Source organism: Medicago truncatula, chromosome 2 (assembly GCF_003473485.1).
Source record: "Medicago truncatula cultivar Jemalong A17 chromosome 2, MtrunA17r5.0-ANR, whole genome shotgun sequence".
Classification (NCBI taxonomy): domain Eukaryota; kingdom Viridiplantae; phylum Streptophyta; class Magnoliopsida; order Fabales; family Fabaceae; genus Medicago; species Medicago truncatula.
Window position 1 is genome coordinate 8,196,988 of NC_053043.1, and position 20,636 is coordinate 8,217,623.

General features: G+C 35.1%; 1 protein-coding gene across 2 annotated transcripts; it reads left to right on the top strand.

The window, feature by feature from the left end:
• The first annotated feature begins 10,203 nt into the window (after positions 1-10,203).
• LOC112419103 (uncharacterized) lies at positions 10,204-19,148 on the top strand. 2 transcript variants are annotated; one of them, XM_024776029.2, is made up of 5 exons: positions 10,204-10,348; positions 10,773-10,822; positions 11,175-11,322; positions 12,242-12,297; positions 18,705-19,148. In XM_024776029.2, the coding sequence occupies exons 2-5, from the start codon at positions 10,781-10,783 to the stop codon at positions 18,951-18,953; spliced, it is 495 nt and encodes a 164-aa protein (XP_024631797.2). In that variant the 5' UTR covers positions 10,204-10,348; positions 10,773-10,780; the 3' UTR covers positions 18,954-19,148. The 2 variants fall into 2 exon arrangements, with proteins under 2 accessions (XP_024631797.2, XP_024631796.2); XM_024776028.2 differs by lacking the exon at positions 18,705-19,148 and adding an exon at positions 13,073-13,498 and having other exon boundaries at positions 10,209-10,348.
• Positions 19,149-20,636: the final 1,488 nt, after the last annotated feature.

Genomic DNA, 20,636 nt, shown 5'->3' on the forward strand with positions numbered 1-20,636 from the left:
TTGTGATTCAACTTTTCCATGATGGGAAAAAACTTTCTTTTCCCATACTAAACCCCACCACCAAACAGATCTTTCTACTATCTTTCTTTCTCTTTGTTTTTTGCCTTCCTCTTTCTCTGTTATAACTCAATGTAGTCATGATTCATATATGTCTGTGTGTTTGACACCGGAACACGATTAATCTGACGAGTGTCTGTGCTTCGTAACTGGACCGTCATAATATTTCTAAGGGCTTAAAAGCCCTCCATAAGGGTTTAGGCGCCCTATAGAAGGGACTTTGGAGGCCTAGGCGCGTCCTCCTCAGGGCGCCGTCTACCTCGGCTTCTAGAAACCTCTAGAAGTCGCCCTAAACCGCCTAAATGAGCTAAAAAGTCTAAAAACCCTAGATTAGAACCCTAGTCTACGATTCTTAACCCTAGAATCCTTACCGTACTTTTTCTGCAAGTACAGTTGGCGCCGTCTGTGGGAAAAGGTAAAACTAACCTTACACCACGTTTCTGAATCACAAATTGTGATTTGGAAAACCCTAAACCTCTAATCGAAGCGTCCGACTACGATTTAACCCAACCCCACCATCTCTCCGATGAGTTATTGTTCCTCCACCGTCCTAGGCTTCACCACGCTTTCTTTCAATTTTCTCATCAAGTTGCACGCATGATTGTTTTGCCAATTTTCCTCTCGCAGGTGTCGTATTTTGATCTGGTACATAAGTATTCGGCTATCTTCAATTTGAATCCAATCCATATACGTAAGTGTTTTGTTTTGATTCCAATTTGCCTATCTCGTATACCTTATACGTAAGTGTTTTGGTTCTTTTAAATCTCAATCCCACTGATCATTAATCCTAGTATCGTTATCTTTTATTCCCATAAATCCATCATCACTCTTTCATGAATCGTAACATGTGTTATGTGATGTTTTTTAATGGACACACATGGAATATCTGCCTAGCCATCATAATTCTGTTTATTGATGGAAGAGATTACAAGCCTGTCGATTTCATATAGACCAAATTATGGTACAAATTAATAGGGTAATTGTATTTTCAAAAATCAAAAACAATTTATCAGTCAAACCTATTTGTTACGACCCACCTAGAATAGAAACTTAAACAAATTTAAGCTCTGGTTGGTGTTACTATATAATGCATGATTGATGGTTTCCAACATCATGAAAAATTAAGGTTCTTGTAAGTACTGGATTCGCATCTATCTTTATTGAAATTTTAACATATTATTAAATTAGTTAGATAGGAGATAATTTGGGTTTGGTTTCTAGTAGAATCAATCAATATTTTAAAAGGAGTTTAATTCATATATCTGTTAATTGCATCATACGATTAGAAGCTGAGGCCAAATTTGATTTGCTTGACCGCAAATTAACTGTGCAATCAATATATATATATATTTATATACGCACTGTACCAATAATCTAGTATGATAATTGATATTTTGGAGACAATAGGTTGGACCTTCATTCTTGATTTCATTAATACCACAAGGGCGTTGTATTTCCTAAGTAATTTTCAGGGCCTCAAGATTCAACGAATGAACTCAATTTCTCATTTCCAACAACCCGGTTATCGGTAAAGGAAGTGGAATGTGCGGCTTTCTCTCAACACCAACGACGTCACGAAGATCTGATCGACAGTGGAGCCCAATTCGTCACCATCATAGTCATTCTTGTTGGCGCATACTCAACCCGGTTAATCGGATCTGGAAAAGGAATAGGAAAAACGGGGAAAGAGCAAAAGGGATAAAGCTAATTTCTGCTTCACGTTGATTAAACACTGCACAACCGTAACAACGTCACTCGAGAGTCAGAGAGAAAAATATAACGTCCAGGTTTTATCTTTCCGATTTTTACGTGTAGGACAATTGTATATTGAGAACTGACTTATTCTTCGATAGCCTATTATATTTTTGTCTTTACTCGGATTGGCGAATAGATAGGATAATGGGCGAGTTAGTTCCAATTTCTTATTATGCAACAAATAAGAAAAATAGGTAGAAGAAATAAGGTGAGTATTTACACTTTTGATTTGAAGAATATATTTTGAGAAAATATACTATTTGATTTGAAGAAAATTTATCGTCGAATATATTTTGAGAAAATATACTATTTGATTTGAAGAAAATTTATCGTCGAATATATTTTGAGAAAATAATACTGTTTGATTTGAAGAAAATTTATCGTCGAATATATTTGGAGAAAATAATACTGTTTGATTTGAAGAAAATTTATGGTCAAATATATTTCGAGAAAATAATACTGTTTGATCTGAAGAAAATTTATCATCAAATATATTTTGAGAAAATATACTAAAATTTATTATCAAATACGAGCTAAATAAAAGAAGACAAAGAATAGTTAGTTTTGGTGAAGTATGATTGCATATGATTAAAGGACTCGTTTATTTATGATACTGATTACTTTGGAAGTTTGGAGAAATTGTTATATTTCAGATAAATCAAGGTTGGGATATTAACAAGCTCGCCAAGGGCTAGATGAATAAAAGAAGAGAACTCGCCAATCAACACGCCATGATTAAACGAGCATGGAAGCAATAGTCCCGCCATGGAAAACATAAAAATGAAACGCGGAGTTATATTCTAAAAAAACCTTTTTGACCTTTGAGATTTGTTTTGCAGGTTTTTTATAAAAGGAAGACTCAAAGCCAGTACGACCTTCTTAAAGGCGACTGAGACTCAAAGCCAGTACGACCTTCTTAAAGGCGACTGAGATTCAAAGCCAGTATGACCTTCTTAAAGGCTGCTGAGACTTTAAAAATTAGTACGACCTTCTTAAAGGCGACTAAAAATCCCGGCCAGTATGACCTTCTTAAAGGCTGCTGAGACTTTAAAAATTAGTACGACCTTCTTAAAGGCGACTAAAAATCCCGGCCAGTATGACCTTCTTAAAGGCTGCTGAGACTTTAAAAATTAGTACGACCTTCTTAAAGGCGACTAAAAATCCCGGCCAATATGACCTTCTTAAAGGCTGCTGAGACTTTAAAAATTAGTACGACCTTCTTAAAGGCGACTAAAAATCCCGGCCAGTATGACCTTCTTAAAGGCTGCTGAGACTTTAAAAATTAGTACGACCTTAAAGGCGACTAAAAATCCCGGCCAGTATGACCTTCTTAAAGGCTGCTGAGACTTTAAAAATTAGTACGACCTTCTTAAAGGCGACTAAAAATCCCGGCCAGTATGACCTTCTTAAAGGCTGCTGAGACTTTAAAAATTAGTACGACCTTCTTAAAGGCGACTAAAAATCCCGGCCAGTATGACCTTCTTAAAGGCTGCTGAGACTTTAAAAATTAGTACGACCTTCTTAAAGGCGACTAAAAATCCCGGCCAGTATGACCTTCTTAAAGGCTGCTGAGACTTTAAAAATCCCGGTCAGTATGACCTTCTTAAAGGCTGCTGAGACTTTAAAAATTAGTACGACCTTCTTAAAGGCGACTAATTAGTACGACCTTCTTAAAGGCTACTAATATTCGACCAACAAAGTCCGACCTTTTTAAAAGGTGACTGATAGTTTAACATCAACAAAACGCCTATGAAAGGTTTTAAACCTTATAAGGGCTCTAATTCAGCGAATTCATGAAAGCGAAGTCTTATTATCATAGCAAAACGATTATTGTATGAGCAAATTATCTATAAAGGCTTAACTTCGCTCAGAAATTTAAAAGGAACGAATCCTTATTAAGGAGATTAAGCCAAATTTTGATAAAGGGAGAAAAGAAGATAATTCATAAAAAGAAGCCAACGAACGTTTATGGTATGAACAAATTGCCCATGAAGATTAAACTTCATCAACCCTTATAAGTTAAGGACGCCCAAAGAGGACGCCCAATCAAGGAACAAACGATAGTCTTCTCATAAACAGAACCATCCCGCCCAAACATTTTAAAGCGTCCCGACCGCATAAAGAATCAAAAGCACCACGCCTTGTACCAAGCCTCGTGCTTGGGGGGCTGTGGACCGTCATAATATTCCTTAGGGTTAAAAGCCCTCCAGAAGGGCCAAATCCACATTATTAATCACCACGCCTTGTTCCAAGCCTCGTGCTTGGGGGGCTGTGGACCGTCATAATATTCCTAAGGGCTTAAAAGCCCTCCAGAAGGGTTTAGGCGCCCTATAGAAGGGACTTTGGAGGCCTAGGCGCGTCCTCCTCAGGGCGCCGTCTACCTCGGCTTCTAGAAACCTCTAGAAGTCGCCCTAAACCGCCTAAATGAGCTAAAAAGACTAAAAACCCTGCTTTCTTAGAGCTTAAGTCACGCAGGAAAAAGCCCATTAGCAGGCTATAAATAACCCTCTTGGGGTCATTCTAAAAGAATCCATTATTCAGTCTAAAAACCCTAGATTAGAACCCTAGTCTACGATTCTTAACCCTAGAATCCTTACCGTACTTTTTCTGCAAGTACAGTAACCATGTCAAGATACAATTCATTTTTACTTTCATGTTCTATATCAATGCACATAAACTGTTTAATGTATTCAGTTTCCTTATGTGCCTTGTATTTTTATTTTTTATCTTTCTATTTCCACAGAAGCTGCTATGATGCTATTTGCTAATCGAGACCGTTCTAAACCAATCAAGGCAAGTCTTTCTGGAAATCCCAACAAAGTTTATGCGGATTGGGGCCTATTTGATTTTGATTCATTCTAGTTTCACAATTTAGTTTCTTTCTACATATTTCAATTCTTTATTTGATATCTTAAGTTGTAACATTGTTGATGTGTGTGTTACATTTAGTATTTCTGCAAATAGCATCAGCTCAGTTGTTCATAACTTAAGTTTATAAAATGCTTGAGTCGTAACGTAAGCATAGCGATGTGAATGAATGAGAGACGAGGATTTCAACTGTTTGATATTAATGTCCCCTCGTGACTTCCTTGCTGATTGTTGGTTAGTTACATATATTATGCCTAGAGTCTCTAAACAAATATTTACACTAACAGGCGATTTCCAGAAATAGGGGGACTGACGTACATCGGTACATGTCTATCAAGTTGGAAATATACTGTACCGTGTTACGAAGCATGCCTCCGGAGTAACCTCCACCGAGCGTAGCGTCAGAGGCAGGAAGGTAAAAAATGAAGGTGAGGGTTAGTTTTCTCAATGCTATAAAGGTTAATGTATTTGCCATACTAAATTTAGTGCCTGTTTGGTTCAGCGTTTGATGGCCCCCAAACGCGGTTCTGACACTCAAACGCGGTTTCAGCCTTTTTTATTATGTTTGGATAGCTGCAGAATCAATTCTCCAAAACGTGGTTTTGCTTCCAAACGCGAGTCTGTGAAAAGCTATAGATTGGAGCTTCTGCGGCAAAGCACAATTGATTCCAATCAATAATTTTCAATAACAAACATATTTTACCTAATTACCCTTAACCTCTTCTCCAATTTACCCAGATCCATCACTCCTTACAAAACCCACAACCACACAGATCTGTCTTTCCCCTCTATAAGCTTGAGGCCATCTTGCAAGAATTGAGTCATGGAGAGATGGTAGAGTGGGAAAATAATATTGAGAGATTTGGAAAGAAATCGAAATGATAGTGTAATGGAAGAAACACCAGAGAAGAGGGTTCTAGAGAAATCAGAGTGATGCTGGAGAAATGAAAGAGAGCACATAATCTTATTTTCTTTGATTTTTTTTACTATGGGTTGGGTTAATGTTTTTTTCTTTAATGGTAGTGTTATTTTACTATTATGTTTTTTTGCATACGCTGAAATTTTCTTTACACCTTTTGATTCTTATAGTATATTAAAAATTAGTCAATTGATAAAAATAATATTAAAAATAAATGTTATAAATTAATTATTTTAAAATGAATTTGTGAAGCAATAAAAATTCAAATATGATAAGTTCAAATAATTATCTAAAATGATATTTATTTTTAATAACATTAGAAGGATAATTTAGTCATTATACATTCAAAATCAATTTTAATTCAAACTATCCAAACAACATCAACTCATAAGAATCACCTCTGTTAACGTGTATCCAAACATAATCAATTTACATTCAACTCACTTTTAATCAAAATCAATTCTCTCAAACTCAATTCTATCAAAATTAATTCTCGCCACCGCCCTACCAAACACACACTTAACTGATGTTTTGGTTTCTTATCTGTCTAAAATAAACAAATAAATAGAAGCTGTCGTGAAGCTAATAGCTGGAGACCCATCTACCCTCAAGCTGGGTGCCCCTTTCAGTGACATACCACTCCAGGCAAGTTTTTCTGGAAATCCCAACAAAGTTTATGAGTCCTTTTTGCTTATGATTCAACTTTCAAAATTTTAGTTTCTTTCTACATATTTGAATTCTTTATTAATTTTTATTTTTACCAACCATTATGGTTCCACATATCAAACAATGAATGTCCCGTCAACAAGGTTCCAAATGCCTCTTGGTAAAACAGATTCTAGGAGCTCATAAGCTCTGATCATATTCTCTCCCAAATAGTCCCATAAGCACTTGCAACAGTAGATAAGCCAGAATAATCCATACATAAGCCATTCCAAACAGCCCCCTAACAATGAACAACTTGTACTTGAATAAGTTCAATGTTACATATTGTTCTGTATGCCAGATATTTCAAGTCACAATAGAAAAATACATGTTTCAAAAAAAAAAATCGACGTATGTTGTCTTGTATCTTGTGCATATCTTTGGTGTGTGTGTGTGTATGTCGGTTCGTTGTAATCATTTAATTTTTGTACAAAAAACTTCAGCTCAGTTGTTTATAACATACATAGGTTGAAAAAATGCTTGAGTTGTAACCATAATGATGTGAATGAATGACTGATGAGGCTGTTCGATATTGATGTCCTCTCCTTATTTCCTTGCCAATTGTTGTTTAGCGACATTTAGATGCCTTAGAGTCTCTGTTCAAATTTTTAAACCAGCTGGTGAATCAGAAAACTTATGAAGAGAATAAAGAGTACTACACTGAATTTGGAAAGGTACGGTTTCTTGGTAACTATGGTGGCCAAGGATTCGAGTCTCTGATCAAATTTTTAGACCAGCAGGCGGATCTCAAAACTTGGAAAAATATTGAAATACATGAGACTGAATTTGGAAAGCTACAGTTTCGTGTTGAGAACTTTGGCGGAGCAACCACCATCGAGCGTATCTTGAAGGTTAAAAATGATGTATAGCTTTTGAACCTATAATATTGTACACCCTCTTGGATATGTGGATTAATCTTGTCATCAAAAATATATTTCTACTCTTAAAAAAGAGTAATATTTGTTACATTTTTAATAAGGCAAAATTACACTTTTGGTCCCTTAACTTAATTTTATATAATAGTTTGATCTTTATATGTTTTTTTCATTTCAATTTTGTCCTTTGGTCCTATATCCTTTTTTTACTTTCATGTTCTATGTTAGCTCACATTTTGATTTCTTACCGTAAGTATTTTGCCTTACTCTGTGTCAACAAAAGACTTGGAAAAGGTGATGAGTCAATGAAATTAGCAAACATCATTTTGTGAAGAGTAATGGTATTACCGAATGGGTTCAATCAGTTGTAACTTGTAAGGGAAGAATGGGCAGGTGACGTGTTTGATAGGTCATTGAAAGAGTATGCAAGTGAAGAGAGGATGGTTAATATGCTTCAAGTGGCTATAAGATCTGTCAATAGTTCCTTCGAGGCTAGGCCAACCATAAAATGTGTTGTATTTAATTAGGATTTTAAAAGATTTTTTTATTATGAAAAAATTTTGTGGCTTTCAATCAAGATTCTTTCTATCTTAAAAAAGTTTTGTGGTATTTAATCAATACTCTTTATCACTTAAGAAAAGTCTTGTGGTATTTAATCAAGACTCTTTGTCACTTCAAAAAAGTTATGTGGTATTCGAAAACATTCTGATTTTGAAGGATTTCTTAATAAATTGGATTTTGTGAGATTTTGTGATAGGTTTCCACAAGTGCACGGTTCTATCAAATGGTAAAAATATTGATTCACATAAAGTTAAAGTAATTATCAATCTAATTTTTAGTTTTGATTACTGAAAATGAATAATTTGGTTTATGGGCAATGATTTTTTAGATTAAAATTTAGATATTAAAAACCTCGTGGGATTGAGGTTTTCATCGTAATGTTAAACTTGACATTTCCTATCTATTTTCTCGGTTCTATAGAAATTCATTTCTAAGGACAATGTTTTTTTTTAGTATTTCACGTTTCTTATGAGAATACATGAATGTATCTCAACAATAATAAACATATTCTCATGATTGATTCTCATTGAGATCCTTTTGATGCAACCTTATTGTTCCACGACTCATAAAATTATTCTTGTGTTTGTTTGTCTTGTCTAATTTCATTTGATTCAATATCAAACTTCACATCTTGATTCTTCGTTTGATATTTAAGATATGATTAAATAACAATATCAAACTTCATATATCAGATCTTCGTATGATATTTGTTACAAATTTAACAACACTGAGATTATATTAGAAAATGAATTCCTATAAAATAGAGTTTAGACTTGAGTTGATTATGATTTAATCATTAGATTATTCTAACAATCCAAAGACTAAAAAAGTCAATTTACACATGATCATAGCAGACAAGAGATTAAAATATAAACACATGAAAGTAAAAGACATAAAGATAAACAACTGAAAAGTAAAACAAGAATGTAAAGAGCAGAAAAAATAAATAACAAAGAACTTATAACAATGCAAAAACTATGCTTTCAACTCTAGAGTAAGTTTACAAGTATGCAAGTTCCCTTTTTTTTCCTCAAGTGAGGTCTATTTATAGCCTAGAGCCTCAAACAATGCATTAAAAACAAATTACAAGCCATCAAGAAAAAAAGTTCTAAAAGTTTGTAATAACTATTTTCTTTGCATCGGACGCACGATCGTGCTTGTGAGGTACACATTCATGTTTGCCTTCAAAAACCTTTAAAATTCCGCTAGCTTAGAGGGGCGAACGATCGTGGTTTAGGGCTCGGGCGCATGATCGTGCTCTTTTTTAAAAGACTATTTAGTTTTTTTTATCATAGATCTGTTGTAAAAGTGACTCAAAATTGGAGTTTATAGATACTGCCAAAAGCGGGGCCCGAATTGTGCAGTCCGGGGTCCAAATTTACCTGAGTTTTTCAGCCTTTTCTTTACGTGAAAAACCGGTGGCCGAAGAGCAAAATCGGTGGCCGAATTTGGCTCTCTCCCCCATACTAGGTCAGTATTGGACCGAACTGGGTAAACAAATTTCGTGTGTTCACTCTTTCTTTTCTCTCGTTGTTTTTTACCTTTGTTTGTGTTTATAATTGTTCCCACGTTGATATTGGTTGCTTGATTACTTTGCTCCATACATTAGTATTTTATTGGTGTGATTTTTCAACGAATTCACAACAAGATCTAAACAGTCTTTTAAAATCTCTCTACTCATTAAATTCTTGAAAAATCTTTTAAAATCTGCAAAACTTTTTTAAACAAAAAATGTATTTTAAAATCATAATCCAAAAAGAAATTTGTGCATTTAAAAAAAAACTTATTAAATTATAGGTTTAATTACCTTTTTGGTCCTCTAACTATTTAATTGATATCAGATTGGTCCTCTAACTAAAAATTGATTTATTTCGGTCCTCTAAGTTTCTCACCGTTACTACATTTAGTCCTTTCTGTTAATTTTATTCAAATGAACGTTAGGGTTTGTGTTATGTGGGTACCTGACCTCCTGTTTCACACATACATATGAACCATAACAATTACCAATAATATCAGTCACTATTTAATCATAATACCTTAACAAGGCATAAGACCAAAATGATACTAATAAATAAAGTTAGAGGACCCACATAACACAAACCCTAACGTTTATTTGAATAAAACTAACAGAAATGACTAAATGTAGAAACGGTGAGAAATTTAAAGGACCGAAATAAATTAATTTTTAGTTAGAGGACCAATCTGATACCAATTAAATAGTTAGAGGACCAAAAAGATAATTTAGCCTAAATTATACCTTTAATTAAGATATATTCATTAGAATTTGGACAAGAACCCGTGGCCCGCCGGAATCCGCAATAACCGAGTCAATTTTTGATCAAACGGGCGGTTCGGGTCGGTCAATCGGGTGAGCCGACTGTCAGAATCGGTTTAACATGGTTTGAAACGGGCAGGTGCAGATTAATTTCAGAACCCGAAACCCTATTGATCCGTAACCCGTGAAATCCGCATCAAAACATGGGTCCAGTATTCTCACCCCTCAAGAATATCAACTTATTATTATACGAAGTGGTTTGATACTCATAATCTCGTCCAACAGTTTGGGAATTAGGGTTTCCCATTTTCACCACGTTTGACATCGCAAAAGGTGATTCTTTACTTAATGTTCTATCAATTGAGAAGGATGATTGATTATTAGAATTATTGTAATTTCTACCTAATTAGAGTCTCATAATAGTCGTGATTTTGTGGATTTAAGTTTGCCTCCTGCATTTTAATTCATTATGCATGCTATGGTTTTGGTTGTCACATTTGAATAAAATAAATGCTGCTAAATGCTAATGCATTCTTTTCAAGTATCATGTTTCAATACTTCATCATTCATGTTTTATTTAAAATCACCTCCTTGTTTAAGATTATCAGGCAACTGAAATTCAAAGTTAGTTTTCTCTATGATGTAATGTTTTATAAATCGACTTTAGAACCAACCAACTGTGTGAAGATACAATTCTTTTTTACTTTCATGTTCTATGTTAATGCAATGCACATTAACTCTTTTTTATTTATTGAAGCTGCTGCTATGGTGCAACTTGCTAATCTAGACACTTGTAAACCAATCAAGGCAAGTCTTTCTGGAAATCCCAACAAAGTTTATGCTAATGAAGCTATTTGATTTTTATTCAAGTTTCACAATTTTAATTTCTTTCTACATATTTCAATTCTTTATTTGATATCTTAAGTAGTAACATTGTTCATGTGTGTGTGACATTTAGTATTTCTGCAAATAGCTTTAGCTCAGTTGTTCATAACTTAAGTTGATAAAATGCTCGGGTCGTATACATCGCAATGTGTATGAATGAGAGATGAGGATTCCAACTGTTTGATATTTGCTGTCCCCTCGTGACTTCCTTGCTGATTGTTGTTTAGTTACATATATTATGAATGAGTCTCTAAACAAATATTTACCCTAGCAGGCGATTTCCAGAAGCAGAGGGGGTGTGGTAAGAACCCGTGAGATTCAACTTGGAAAGAAACTGTACCGTATTAAGAAGTTCCGTGACGGAACAACCACCCTTCAATGGAGGTTCTTAAGGGGCTTGAAGGCAAATAATAAAAGTGAAGGTTAGTTTTCCCAATGCTATAATAGTTTATGTTTTTATGACTTTATGTTATTGACTTCACAACCAACCCTGTGAAGATAGATTTTTTTTTTCTTTTATGTTTCATGTAAACCCAAGAAAATTGTTAACCGTGGTAGTCAAAATTTATTGCCATCACTTAAAATCATACGATATAATGATGTTGATCCCTATCACTGCGTTCCGTGTTTATTGGAATCCTAAATTGCTAGGAGACGGTGGAATCTCCATGCTAGGTGGTGGATTCCGCTACTATTCTACGTGTTCTGCTATTTCTGAGTTTTCCTGGTCGGGTCAGGCGACCTGGTTTCAATTAAAACGACCCTCAAATATCCCTCTTTGGAAGCTTTATGTTGTTTTTGTAAAATATTGGGAGGTTTTATCATGTTTTTGGTGGTTTTTAGTTGTTATTAGGCGTGATTTACTTCTGATTTGCTACGATTTAAGTTGTTATATATATTTCTAAATTTGGTAGGATCTTACAATCCGTGTTACGATCATACGATTTACGATCTTGTGACCCTTCCCCGATCTTACATAGGATCCCGATCTATGTGTTAACTGTTAACTAATGCACGTAAACTGTTTGATGTATGCAAATAACCTCTTTCTTTATGATTATTAGGCAACTAAATGTCAAAGTTAGTTTTCTCAATGCTGTAACTATTATTAGGCAACTGTATGATTATTAGACAGCCAACCATGTTAAGATGCAATACTCTTTTTTTTTGGTCAAGTAGATGCAATACTTTTTTTACTTTCATGGGTTATGTAAATCCAAAAGGATCTTGAGTGTTTTTTTTTTTTTTTGAAGAAAGGATCTTGAGTGTTAATTAATGCATGTAAGCTATTTCATATATTCATTTGTTTTAACTCACATTTTGGTACCTTATTTTGTCCAGCTGTAGACCCTTCTACCAGCAAGCCAGATGCCATTTTCAATGACCAACCACCCCAGGCAAGTTTTTCTGGATGGGACCTTTTTTCTTTTGATTCAAATTTCACAATTTTAGTTTCTTTCTACATATTTGAATTCATTCTTAATTTCTATTTTTACCATCCATTACGGTTCCACACACCAAACAATGAATGTCCCATCAACAGGGATCCAAACACCTCTTGGTAAAACAGCTTCTTGGAGCTCATAAGCTCTGATCATAATATCTGGTCATATTCTCTCCCAAATAGTCCCATAAGCACTTGCAACAGTAGATAAGGCAAAATAATCCAAACATAAGCCATTCCAAACAGCCCCCTTATAATGAGCAACTTGTATTTGATTTTCTTTTCACATAAGTACTACCTATCTGACTAGGGCATTACATATAAATCAGACATTTAGTGCTCGTAATGATTTTGTCTTAAATAAGTTCAATATTACAATTTGGGATTAGTGTCGAATATCTGCTCCATTTTTTTTGTAACATGTATCTTTTTATTTCGTGAGTTGAAATACCTTGTAGTATTTTTCTTGCATCTTGTTCATATCTTTGGTGTGTGTGTGTGTGTCGGTTCTTTGTAATCATTTTATTTTTCTGCAAAACTTCAGCTCAGCTTTTCTAAAATACGTTGGTAGAATGTTTGAGATTTGAAATACTGTAACATTGTGTATGAATGAGAGGTGAGGATTTGAACTGTTTGATATCACTTTGCCTGCTTTATTTCCTTGCCGATTGTTGTTTAGTTACATATTTAGATGCCTCGAGTCTCTGATTAAATTTTTAAACCAGCAGGTGAATCCCGAAACTAATGAAAAGACTAAATTTTACTATCACGGAATTGGAAAGCTAGAGTTTCTTCTTTTGAACTATGGCCGAGGCATTCGGTCTATGCTCAAATTTTTAGAGAAGCAGGCGAAACTCAAAACTTATGAAAATATTGAAGTACGTGAGATTGAATTTGGAAAGCAACATTTGCGTGTTGAGAACTTCGGGGGAGCAACCACCATCGAGCGTATCTTGAAGGTTAAAAATGATTATAGCTCTTGAACATCATGCCTTGGATCCACAATATTGTACACCTTCTTGGATATGTGGATTAATCTTGTCAAAATTTTCCACATAAAATCAAATTTTGCCCATATTTGGTCTTTGTTTTGTTCGGTTAATCTTTTGAACCTCTTGCGCTTAAGTTGAAAAACATACGACAATTGGTAATTATACTCCTATATCGTTTTGTTAAAAAATATGCCCCTCTCAAATTTTAACTCATAATTTTCTTTGTTGAAATTTTCACACTTTTGATGTATAATACTTGTAGAGAAAGTATGACATAGCACCCTGATAAAAGTTTAGCACAAAGGAGAAAAAAGGCCTTAGGCTCTGAACTGTTAATTTGCATACCTATAAATACTAATCTCACTTTAGCGACATAACAACGCGCTGTATGGCTCAAGTACAGTGTCAAATGAGCAAGGGCCGCTGCATCGCCGCCTGGATGTAGTGAAAAATAAGCAAGGGTTCACGCATCTTCGTGAACGGGTGCGGGTAAAGAAGCTAGTTCATGAGAATAGGATTCGTTTTGGAACTTGGAATATAGGTACACTTACAGGAAAATCTATGGAAGTAGACACAATGACTAGGAGGAGGATCAATTTCATGTGCCTACAAGAAACAAAGTGGGTGGGGAAAAAGGCGAAAGAATTAGATAGTTCATGATTTAAGCTTTGGTATACTAGTGAAGTTAGATCGAGAAATGGGGTAGGCATCATTGTGGATAAGGAGTGGAAGAAAGATATTGTAGATGTTAAAAGGATAGGAGATCGGATTATAGCCCTAAAGATTGTAGTGGAACAAGACACCTTTAATGTAATTAGCGCTTATGCACCTCAGGCAGGGTTAGAAGCACACCTTAAAGTGAAGTTTTGGGAGGAGCTAAAAGGCTTAATTTAGGATATCCCGTTAGGAGAAAATATTTTTCTAGGAGGGGATTTAAATGGGCATGTAGGGAGTGTTTCGAGAGGTTTCGAGGGTTTGCATGGGGGTATGGTCTCGGGGAGATTAATGCGGAGGGTAAATCCATCTTAGATTTTTCATCAGCTTTTGATCTTACTATAGCTAATACTTGTTTCAGGAAAATAGAGGAGCATTTTATCACTTACAAGAGTGGGGTCTCATGTTCTCAGATAGATTTCTTTCTTATTAGGAAAGCCGACAGGAAGATTTGTTTGGACTGTAAAGTCATACCTGGAGAGAGTTTAACTACCCAACATAGAGTGACAGTGATGGATGTAAGGGTAAAGAGGAGGGCTAAGAGAAGAAGTCAAAATGGGGATCCGCGAATCAAGTGGTGGCATTTAAAGGGTGAAAAACTAAGGATATTCCAACACACGATATTAGAGGGAGGCTTCAGGTAACCGCATGGAAGCGCAAATGATATGTGGGAGAGGATGGCACATGAGATTAAAAAGGTAGCAAAAGAGACGTTGGGAGAATCTCGAGGTTTTGGACCTAGGGGTAAAGAATCTTGGTCGTGGAATGACAGTGTTCAGAGTAAAGTTCGGATCAAAAGAGATTGTTTTAAAGATTGTTCTAGGTGTAAAAATGTCGAAACTTGGGATAAATATAAGATAGCTAGGAAAGAGGCTAAGAAGGCGGTGAGCGAAGCGAGAACTCAAGCTTTTGAAGGATTATACCAATCTTTAGGTATCAAGGAGGGAGAGAAATCTATATATAAGCTTGGTAAGGGACGAGAAAGAAAGACAAGAGATTTGGACCAAGCAAAGTGTATTAAGGATGAAGAGCGTAGAGTTTTTGGTTCAGGAAAGAGATATTAAGGGTAGATGGAAGAAGTATTTTCACAACCTATTTAATGAAGGATATGAGATCTTACCAGACTCTAACAGGTTAGACATCGGAGAGGAGGACTGAAACTATAATTATTATCGTCGGATTCAAGAGCACGAGGTTAGAGAAGCGTTGAAAAGGATGATTAGTGGCAAGGCAGTTGGGCCGGACAACATACCTATCGAAGTGTGGAAAAGTCTTAGCGATAGAGGGATTGTGTGGCTCACAAACCTTTTTAACGAGATTATGAGGACGAAGAAAATGTCAGACGAGTGGAGAAGAAGCACTTTAATTCCAATCTATAAGAACAAGGAGGATATACAAAATTGCGCGAATTATAGGGGAATTAAGCTAATTAGTCATACCATGAAGTTATGGGAAAGGGTGATCGAAAGAAGACTAAGAAAGGAGACTCGAGTTACGGATAACCAATTTGGTTTTATGCCTGGGAGGTCGACTATGAAAGCAATCTACTTACTTTGACGCGTGATGGAGCGATATCGGACGGATAAAAAAGACTTGCACTTGGTTTTCATTGATTTGGAAAAGACGTATGATAGAGTACCGAGAGAGAGATTTTGTGGAAAGCCCTGGAGAAGAAAGGGGTTAGGATTGCCAATATTAGGGCTATCAAGGATATGTACGAGGGAGCTTCGACTAGTGTGAGGTCGCAGGATGGAACTACCGAAGATTTTCCCATAACAATAGGATTGCGCCAAGGGTCAACCATAAGTCCTTATCTTTTTACTTTAGTTTTGGATGTATTGACGAAACACATCCAAGAGTTAGCACCGAGATGTATGCTTTTTGCAGATGATGTAGTCTTGGTGGGTGAGTCGAGGGAGGAAGTGAACGGGAGGCTAGAGACCTGGAGGCAAGGATTCCACTTGAGTAGAAGCAAGACAGAGTATATGGAATGTAATTTCAGTGGAAGGAGAAGTAGGTCTACCTTGGAGGTGAAAGTTGGAGATCATATCATACTCCAAGTTACACGGTTTAAATATTTTGGGTCCTTCTTATAAAATGACGGAGAAATAGAAGCAGATGTAAGCCATCGTATTCAAGCTGGGTGGTTGAAATGGAGAAGAGCCTCAGGTGTTTTGTGCGATAAGAAAGTACCACTTAAGTTGAAAGGAAAGTTCTATCGGACATCAGTCAGACCAGCGTTGTTGTATGGTACGGAGTGTTGGACGGTTAAGAGTCAACATGAGAATCAAGTAAGTGTAGCAGAGATGAGGATGTTGTGTTGGATGAGTGGTAAGACTAGACATGATAGGATTAGGAATGACACCATTAGAGAGAGAGTGGGGGTAGCACCTATAGTAGAAAAGTTGGTAGAAAATAAGCTTAGATGGTTTGGGCATGTAGAGAGAAGACCTGTGGATGCCGTGGTAAGAAGAGTAGATCAAATGGAGGAGAGTCAAGTTAAAAGCGGTAGAGGAAGACATAGGAAAACTATTAGATAAACCATTAGAAAGGATTTAGAGGTCAATGAGTTGGATCCAAATTTGGTGTATGATAGAACACTATAGTGTCATTTGATCCATGTAGCCGACCCCACTTAGTGGGATAAGGCTTCGTTGTTGTTAGCGACATAACATAAGCACAAAATATTTCCATTAAAAGCAAGGATAAAGGACAACAGACAAACAACAGGTAAGTCAAAGTTTGAACAAGAGAAATAACAATATTTTAGCAAAAGTCTACCTCAATCTAGAAATTTTCTTCACAATATTTTATGTAACATCCCAGACGACTTTTAAGCATTGTCGACTGACCTGCAAACCAACACGAGTCTTTTCAGCGTGTTTTGTCCTCACTTGCACGTTTATCGGAAAACTTCCCAGTAGGTCACCCATCCAACGACTACTCCAGATGCACGCTTAACTGTGGAGTTTTTATGGAATATATGAGCTACCAAATCTTGTTGATATAGGTAGTACCAAACAATTCTTAAAAGTCTTCCTTCAACCACAAAGTCCCATACCTATAAGGTCTCGGGATCCCTCTCATTTCCTCTCCGCCCTCGTTAGCCTTGGGTGTTACATGCCACCGTTAGTCTACCGATATGTTCTTCACCCACCAGTTCCCGTTTGAGGAAAAATGAAACTTCTAGCAAAAGAAAAAAATGAATATGGAAAAGAACAAAATGAGAAAAAAAAAACTCGAGCTTTAGCCACCAAACCAAGCAAAAACATAGAGAAGGAAACTTAATAAAGGATATGAAACGAGAGGCAAGATCATTGAGTGCTGCTAGGGTTTAAGGGTTGTCTGTTCTGATCTCTCGTTCTGACTTCACATATCATTAGTTAATTTTATAAAAAAAAAAAAATTATTAAATGCATTTTTAAATTTAAAGGGTATGGATATATATTATTATTAAATGTATATTTTTTTTTCCTTTAAATTATTACCTTAATTAATATGATTAATCACATAGAACAAACCAAAATTTGATTGATAATAACTGAAACTTGAATATACTCCATATGATCTAGAAGTAAGTTTGGACCTTTAAGGAAAAATAATTAACCACGTTCAACTACGTACTTATAGGTGAAGCCTTGTATATATCTCAAATGATATAGAATAATGGTGTGACCTTTGTAGGAAAACCAATAAACTAGATTTTGATCGATCACAAGTGAAGCTCCACGATAGTTCATCCCATCTAGAAGAAAGATAAAAAATTTCAATCATCTTTCTCTCATATCTCATCGCACGTTCGTTTTCTTCTTTGCTTTCTCGTTCTCCTTTTCAGCTATCTCTCTCATGCATTTTAATTCATTGTGCATGCTATGATATTGGTTCTCACATAATTGCCGCTAGATTTTGATTTCTTTCAATACTTTTATGCTCTATGTTAATGCATTGCACATAAACTGTTTACTGTATCCATTTGCCTTATGTGTCTTGTATTTTTTTATTTTTTTCTTTCTATGTTCACATAAGCTGCTATGATGCTATTTGCTGATCAAGACCCTTCTAATAATGAGCCATGCATAAGCCAAAATAATCCAAACATAAACCATTCCAAACAGCCCCCTAATAATGAGCAACTTGTATTTGATTGTGTTTTCACATAAGTACTCCATTATTCAACTTTCCACCTATCTGACTAGGGCATTACATATAAATTAGACATTTAATGCTCTTAATGATTATATGTCTTGAATAAGTTCAATATTACAATTTGCTTTGTATGCCAGTTTACATAATATGGGATTAGTGTCGAATATCTGCTCCATTTAATTTTTTTGTAACATGTATCTTTCTATTTTGTGAATTGAAATACCTGGCAGTATTTTTCTTGCATCTTGGTCATATCTTTGGTGCGCGTGTGTGTGTTTGGTCGTTGTAATCGTCTAATGTTTTTATACAATACTTCAGCTCAGTTGTTTTATAACATACGTTGATAAAATGCATGCTTGAGTTGCATCCGTATATAATGTTGTGTACGAATGAGAGATGAGGATTTGAACTGTTTGATATTGCTTTACCCTCTTTATTTCCTTGTCGATTTTTGTTTAGTTACATATTTAGATGCTTTGAGTCTCTGATTAAATTTTTAAACCAGCAGGTGAATCCCAAAACTGATGAAAAGACAAAATTTTACTATCACGGAATTGGAAAGCTAGAGTTTCTTCTTTTGAACTATCGCCGAGGCCTTCGGTCTATGCTCAAATTTTTAGAGAAGCAGGTGAAACTCAAAACTTATAAAAATATTGAAGTACGTGAGATTGAATTTGGAAAGCCACATTTTCGTGTTGAGAACTTCGGCGAAGCAACCACCATCGAGCGTATCTTGAAGGTTAAAAATGATGTATAGCTCTTGAACATCATGCCTTGGATCCTGTCAAAAATTTCCCCATAAAATCAAATTTTACCCCATATTTGGTCTTTGTTTTGTTCAGTTAATCTTTTGGACCTTTTGCGCTTAAGTTGAAAAACATACGACAATTGTAATTATACTACTATATTGCTTTGTTAAAAAATATACCCGTCTCAAATTTTAACTGTTATGATTTTCTTTGTTGAAATTTTTACACTTTTGATGTATGTAATACTTGTGGCAGCTATTATAAATGAATAAAGAAAGATAAAAGATTGCAAACAGCTGATGAATTTCTTATTTGTGTAGTGAGATTTAAAGAGAAGATACAAAAGGTATACTATAAAGATATAACCTTGCGCACTCAAGGCTACCCGAAAGGAGCACTCTCCTTTCACTAGAGCTTTCTGTCGTCACGATTTAGTTATTCAAAGATCAACTATGTCATATATCGTGAGAGGTTTCCACGCGAAATTTCCACAAATACTGTTATGTATATTTTTCTTTCTATATAGCTACCACTATTTTTTACCATAACTATTTTTGATCAATTTTTTTTCTCTACATAGCTACTACTATTAAATAGAGAGAAAAAAAACTTGCACAATCGAAATATTTATTATGGTAGGTGGCTTTACAAGTATTAAAATATTAAAATCACTTAAGTTTTGTTTGGAAGTTTGGAGAGTTGGAAATATAGGGAAAAATGATAAATTCTTTCGCATTTTTTGAAAGAGTAATTTTTTAGAGAATGATAAATTAATTTTATTTTTTTGAGGGAAGAGAATGATAAATTAATATTTTTTTATTAATATATTTTTAATTTAAAAAATATTATAAGTACATAGATTAAATCTGAAGAATTCATGTAAATCTTCCAAAACCCCAAAACTCTCCTTTAATAAAACTTTTGAGTTCCCCAAACGAGAAAAATTTTGTATTATGAAGAAAAATGATCCCCCAAAATCTTTGTCTCTCAATGTCATTTATTTCTTCCACTTACTCTTTTTTTTCTTTCTCCAAACCTCTCCTCTCCATTCCCCTCCAAACTCGCGAACAAAGCCTTAAAATTTGAAGAAAATAACATGAAGTTTAGGTGATGACACATAAAAGAGTTTGAATCAACAAAACAATGGAAGTTGGTACTTGTAGATACAAGTTTAAATGCTTGTGAATGTTCGTGATATATTTTGGTCGCAATATTAAGCATTTTTCTTTTCTTTAGCATGCACGTGTTTTTTAGTTCAATAGTTTAGTGGTTAGAAACTCACATTTGTAAGTTGTCTGTGAACACCGCATATATCAATTGAGTTAAAGTCATGATGACCGTTACATCTTTCTATTCATAGGAAAAAATCTTCTATTGTGTTCGCAGGTATGATTATATTGAAAATAGAACAAACGGTGACAACAAAGTTGTGTCAATCTAATAAGCTTGATTATTGATAGATCAATAAAATCCAATATTATGTATGCATATAAGTATAGGAAATGATAATTGGTTGAAACAATGTTATTGGTAATATCAACAAAGAATAGTCGGAAATACTCGATGATGGTGGTTGGTGGGTAGATGATATCGAATATCAATAGAAAGTGTAACGTAATGCAGTTGAATTGGTGTTGAAGGAGGGAAGGAAGAAGAGTTGGAACACTAAGCAAACGCAAAATTAGGTGGTT

Coding starts and splice junctions, on each gene's coding strand:
- LOC112419103 (XM_024776028.2), top strand. CDS start 10,781: ATGGTGCAACTTGCTAATCTAGACACTTGTAAACCAATCAAG. Junction 10,823..11,174: donor ACACTTGTAAACCAATCAAG/GCAAGTCTTTCT, acceptor TTACCCTAGCAG/GCGATTTCCAGAAGCAGAGG. Junction 12,298..13,072: donor TCAATGACCAACCACCCCAG/GCAAGTTTTTCT, acceptor TTAAACCAGCAG/GTGAATCCCGAAACTAATGA.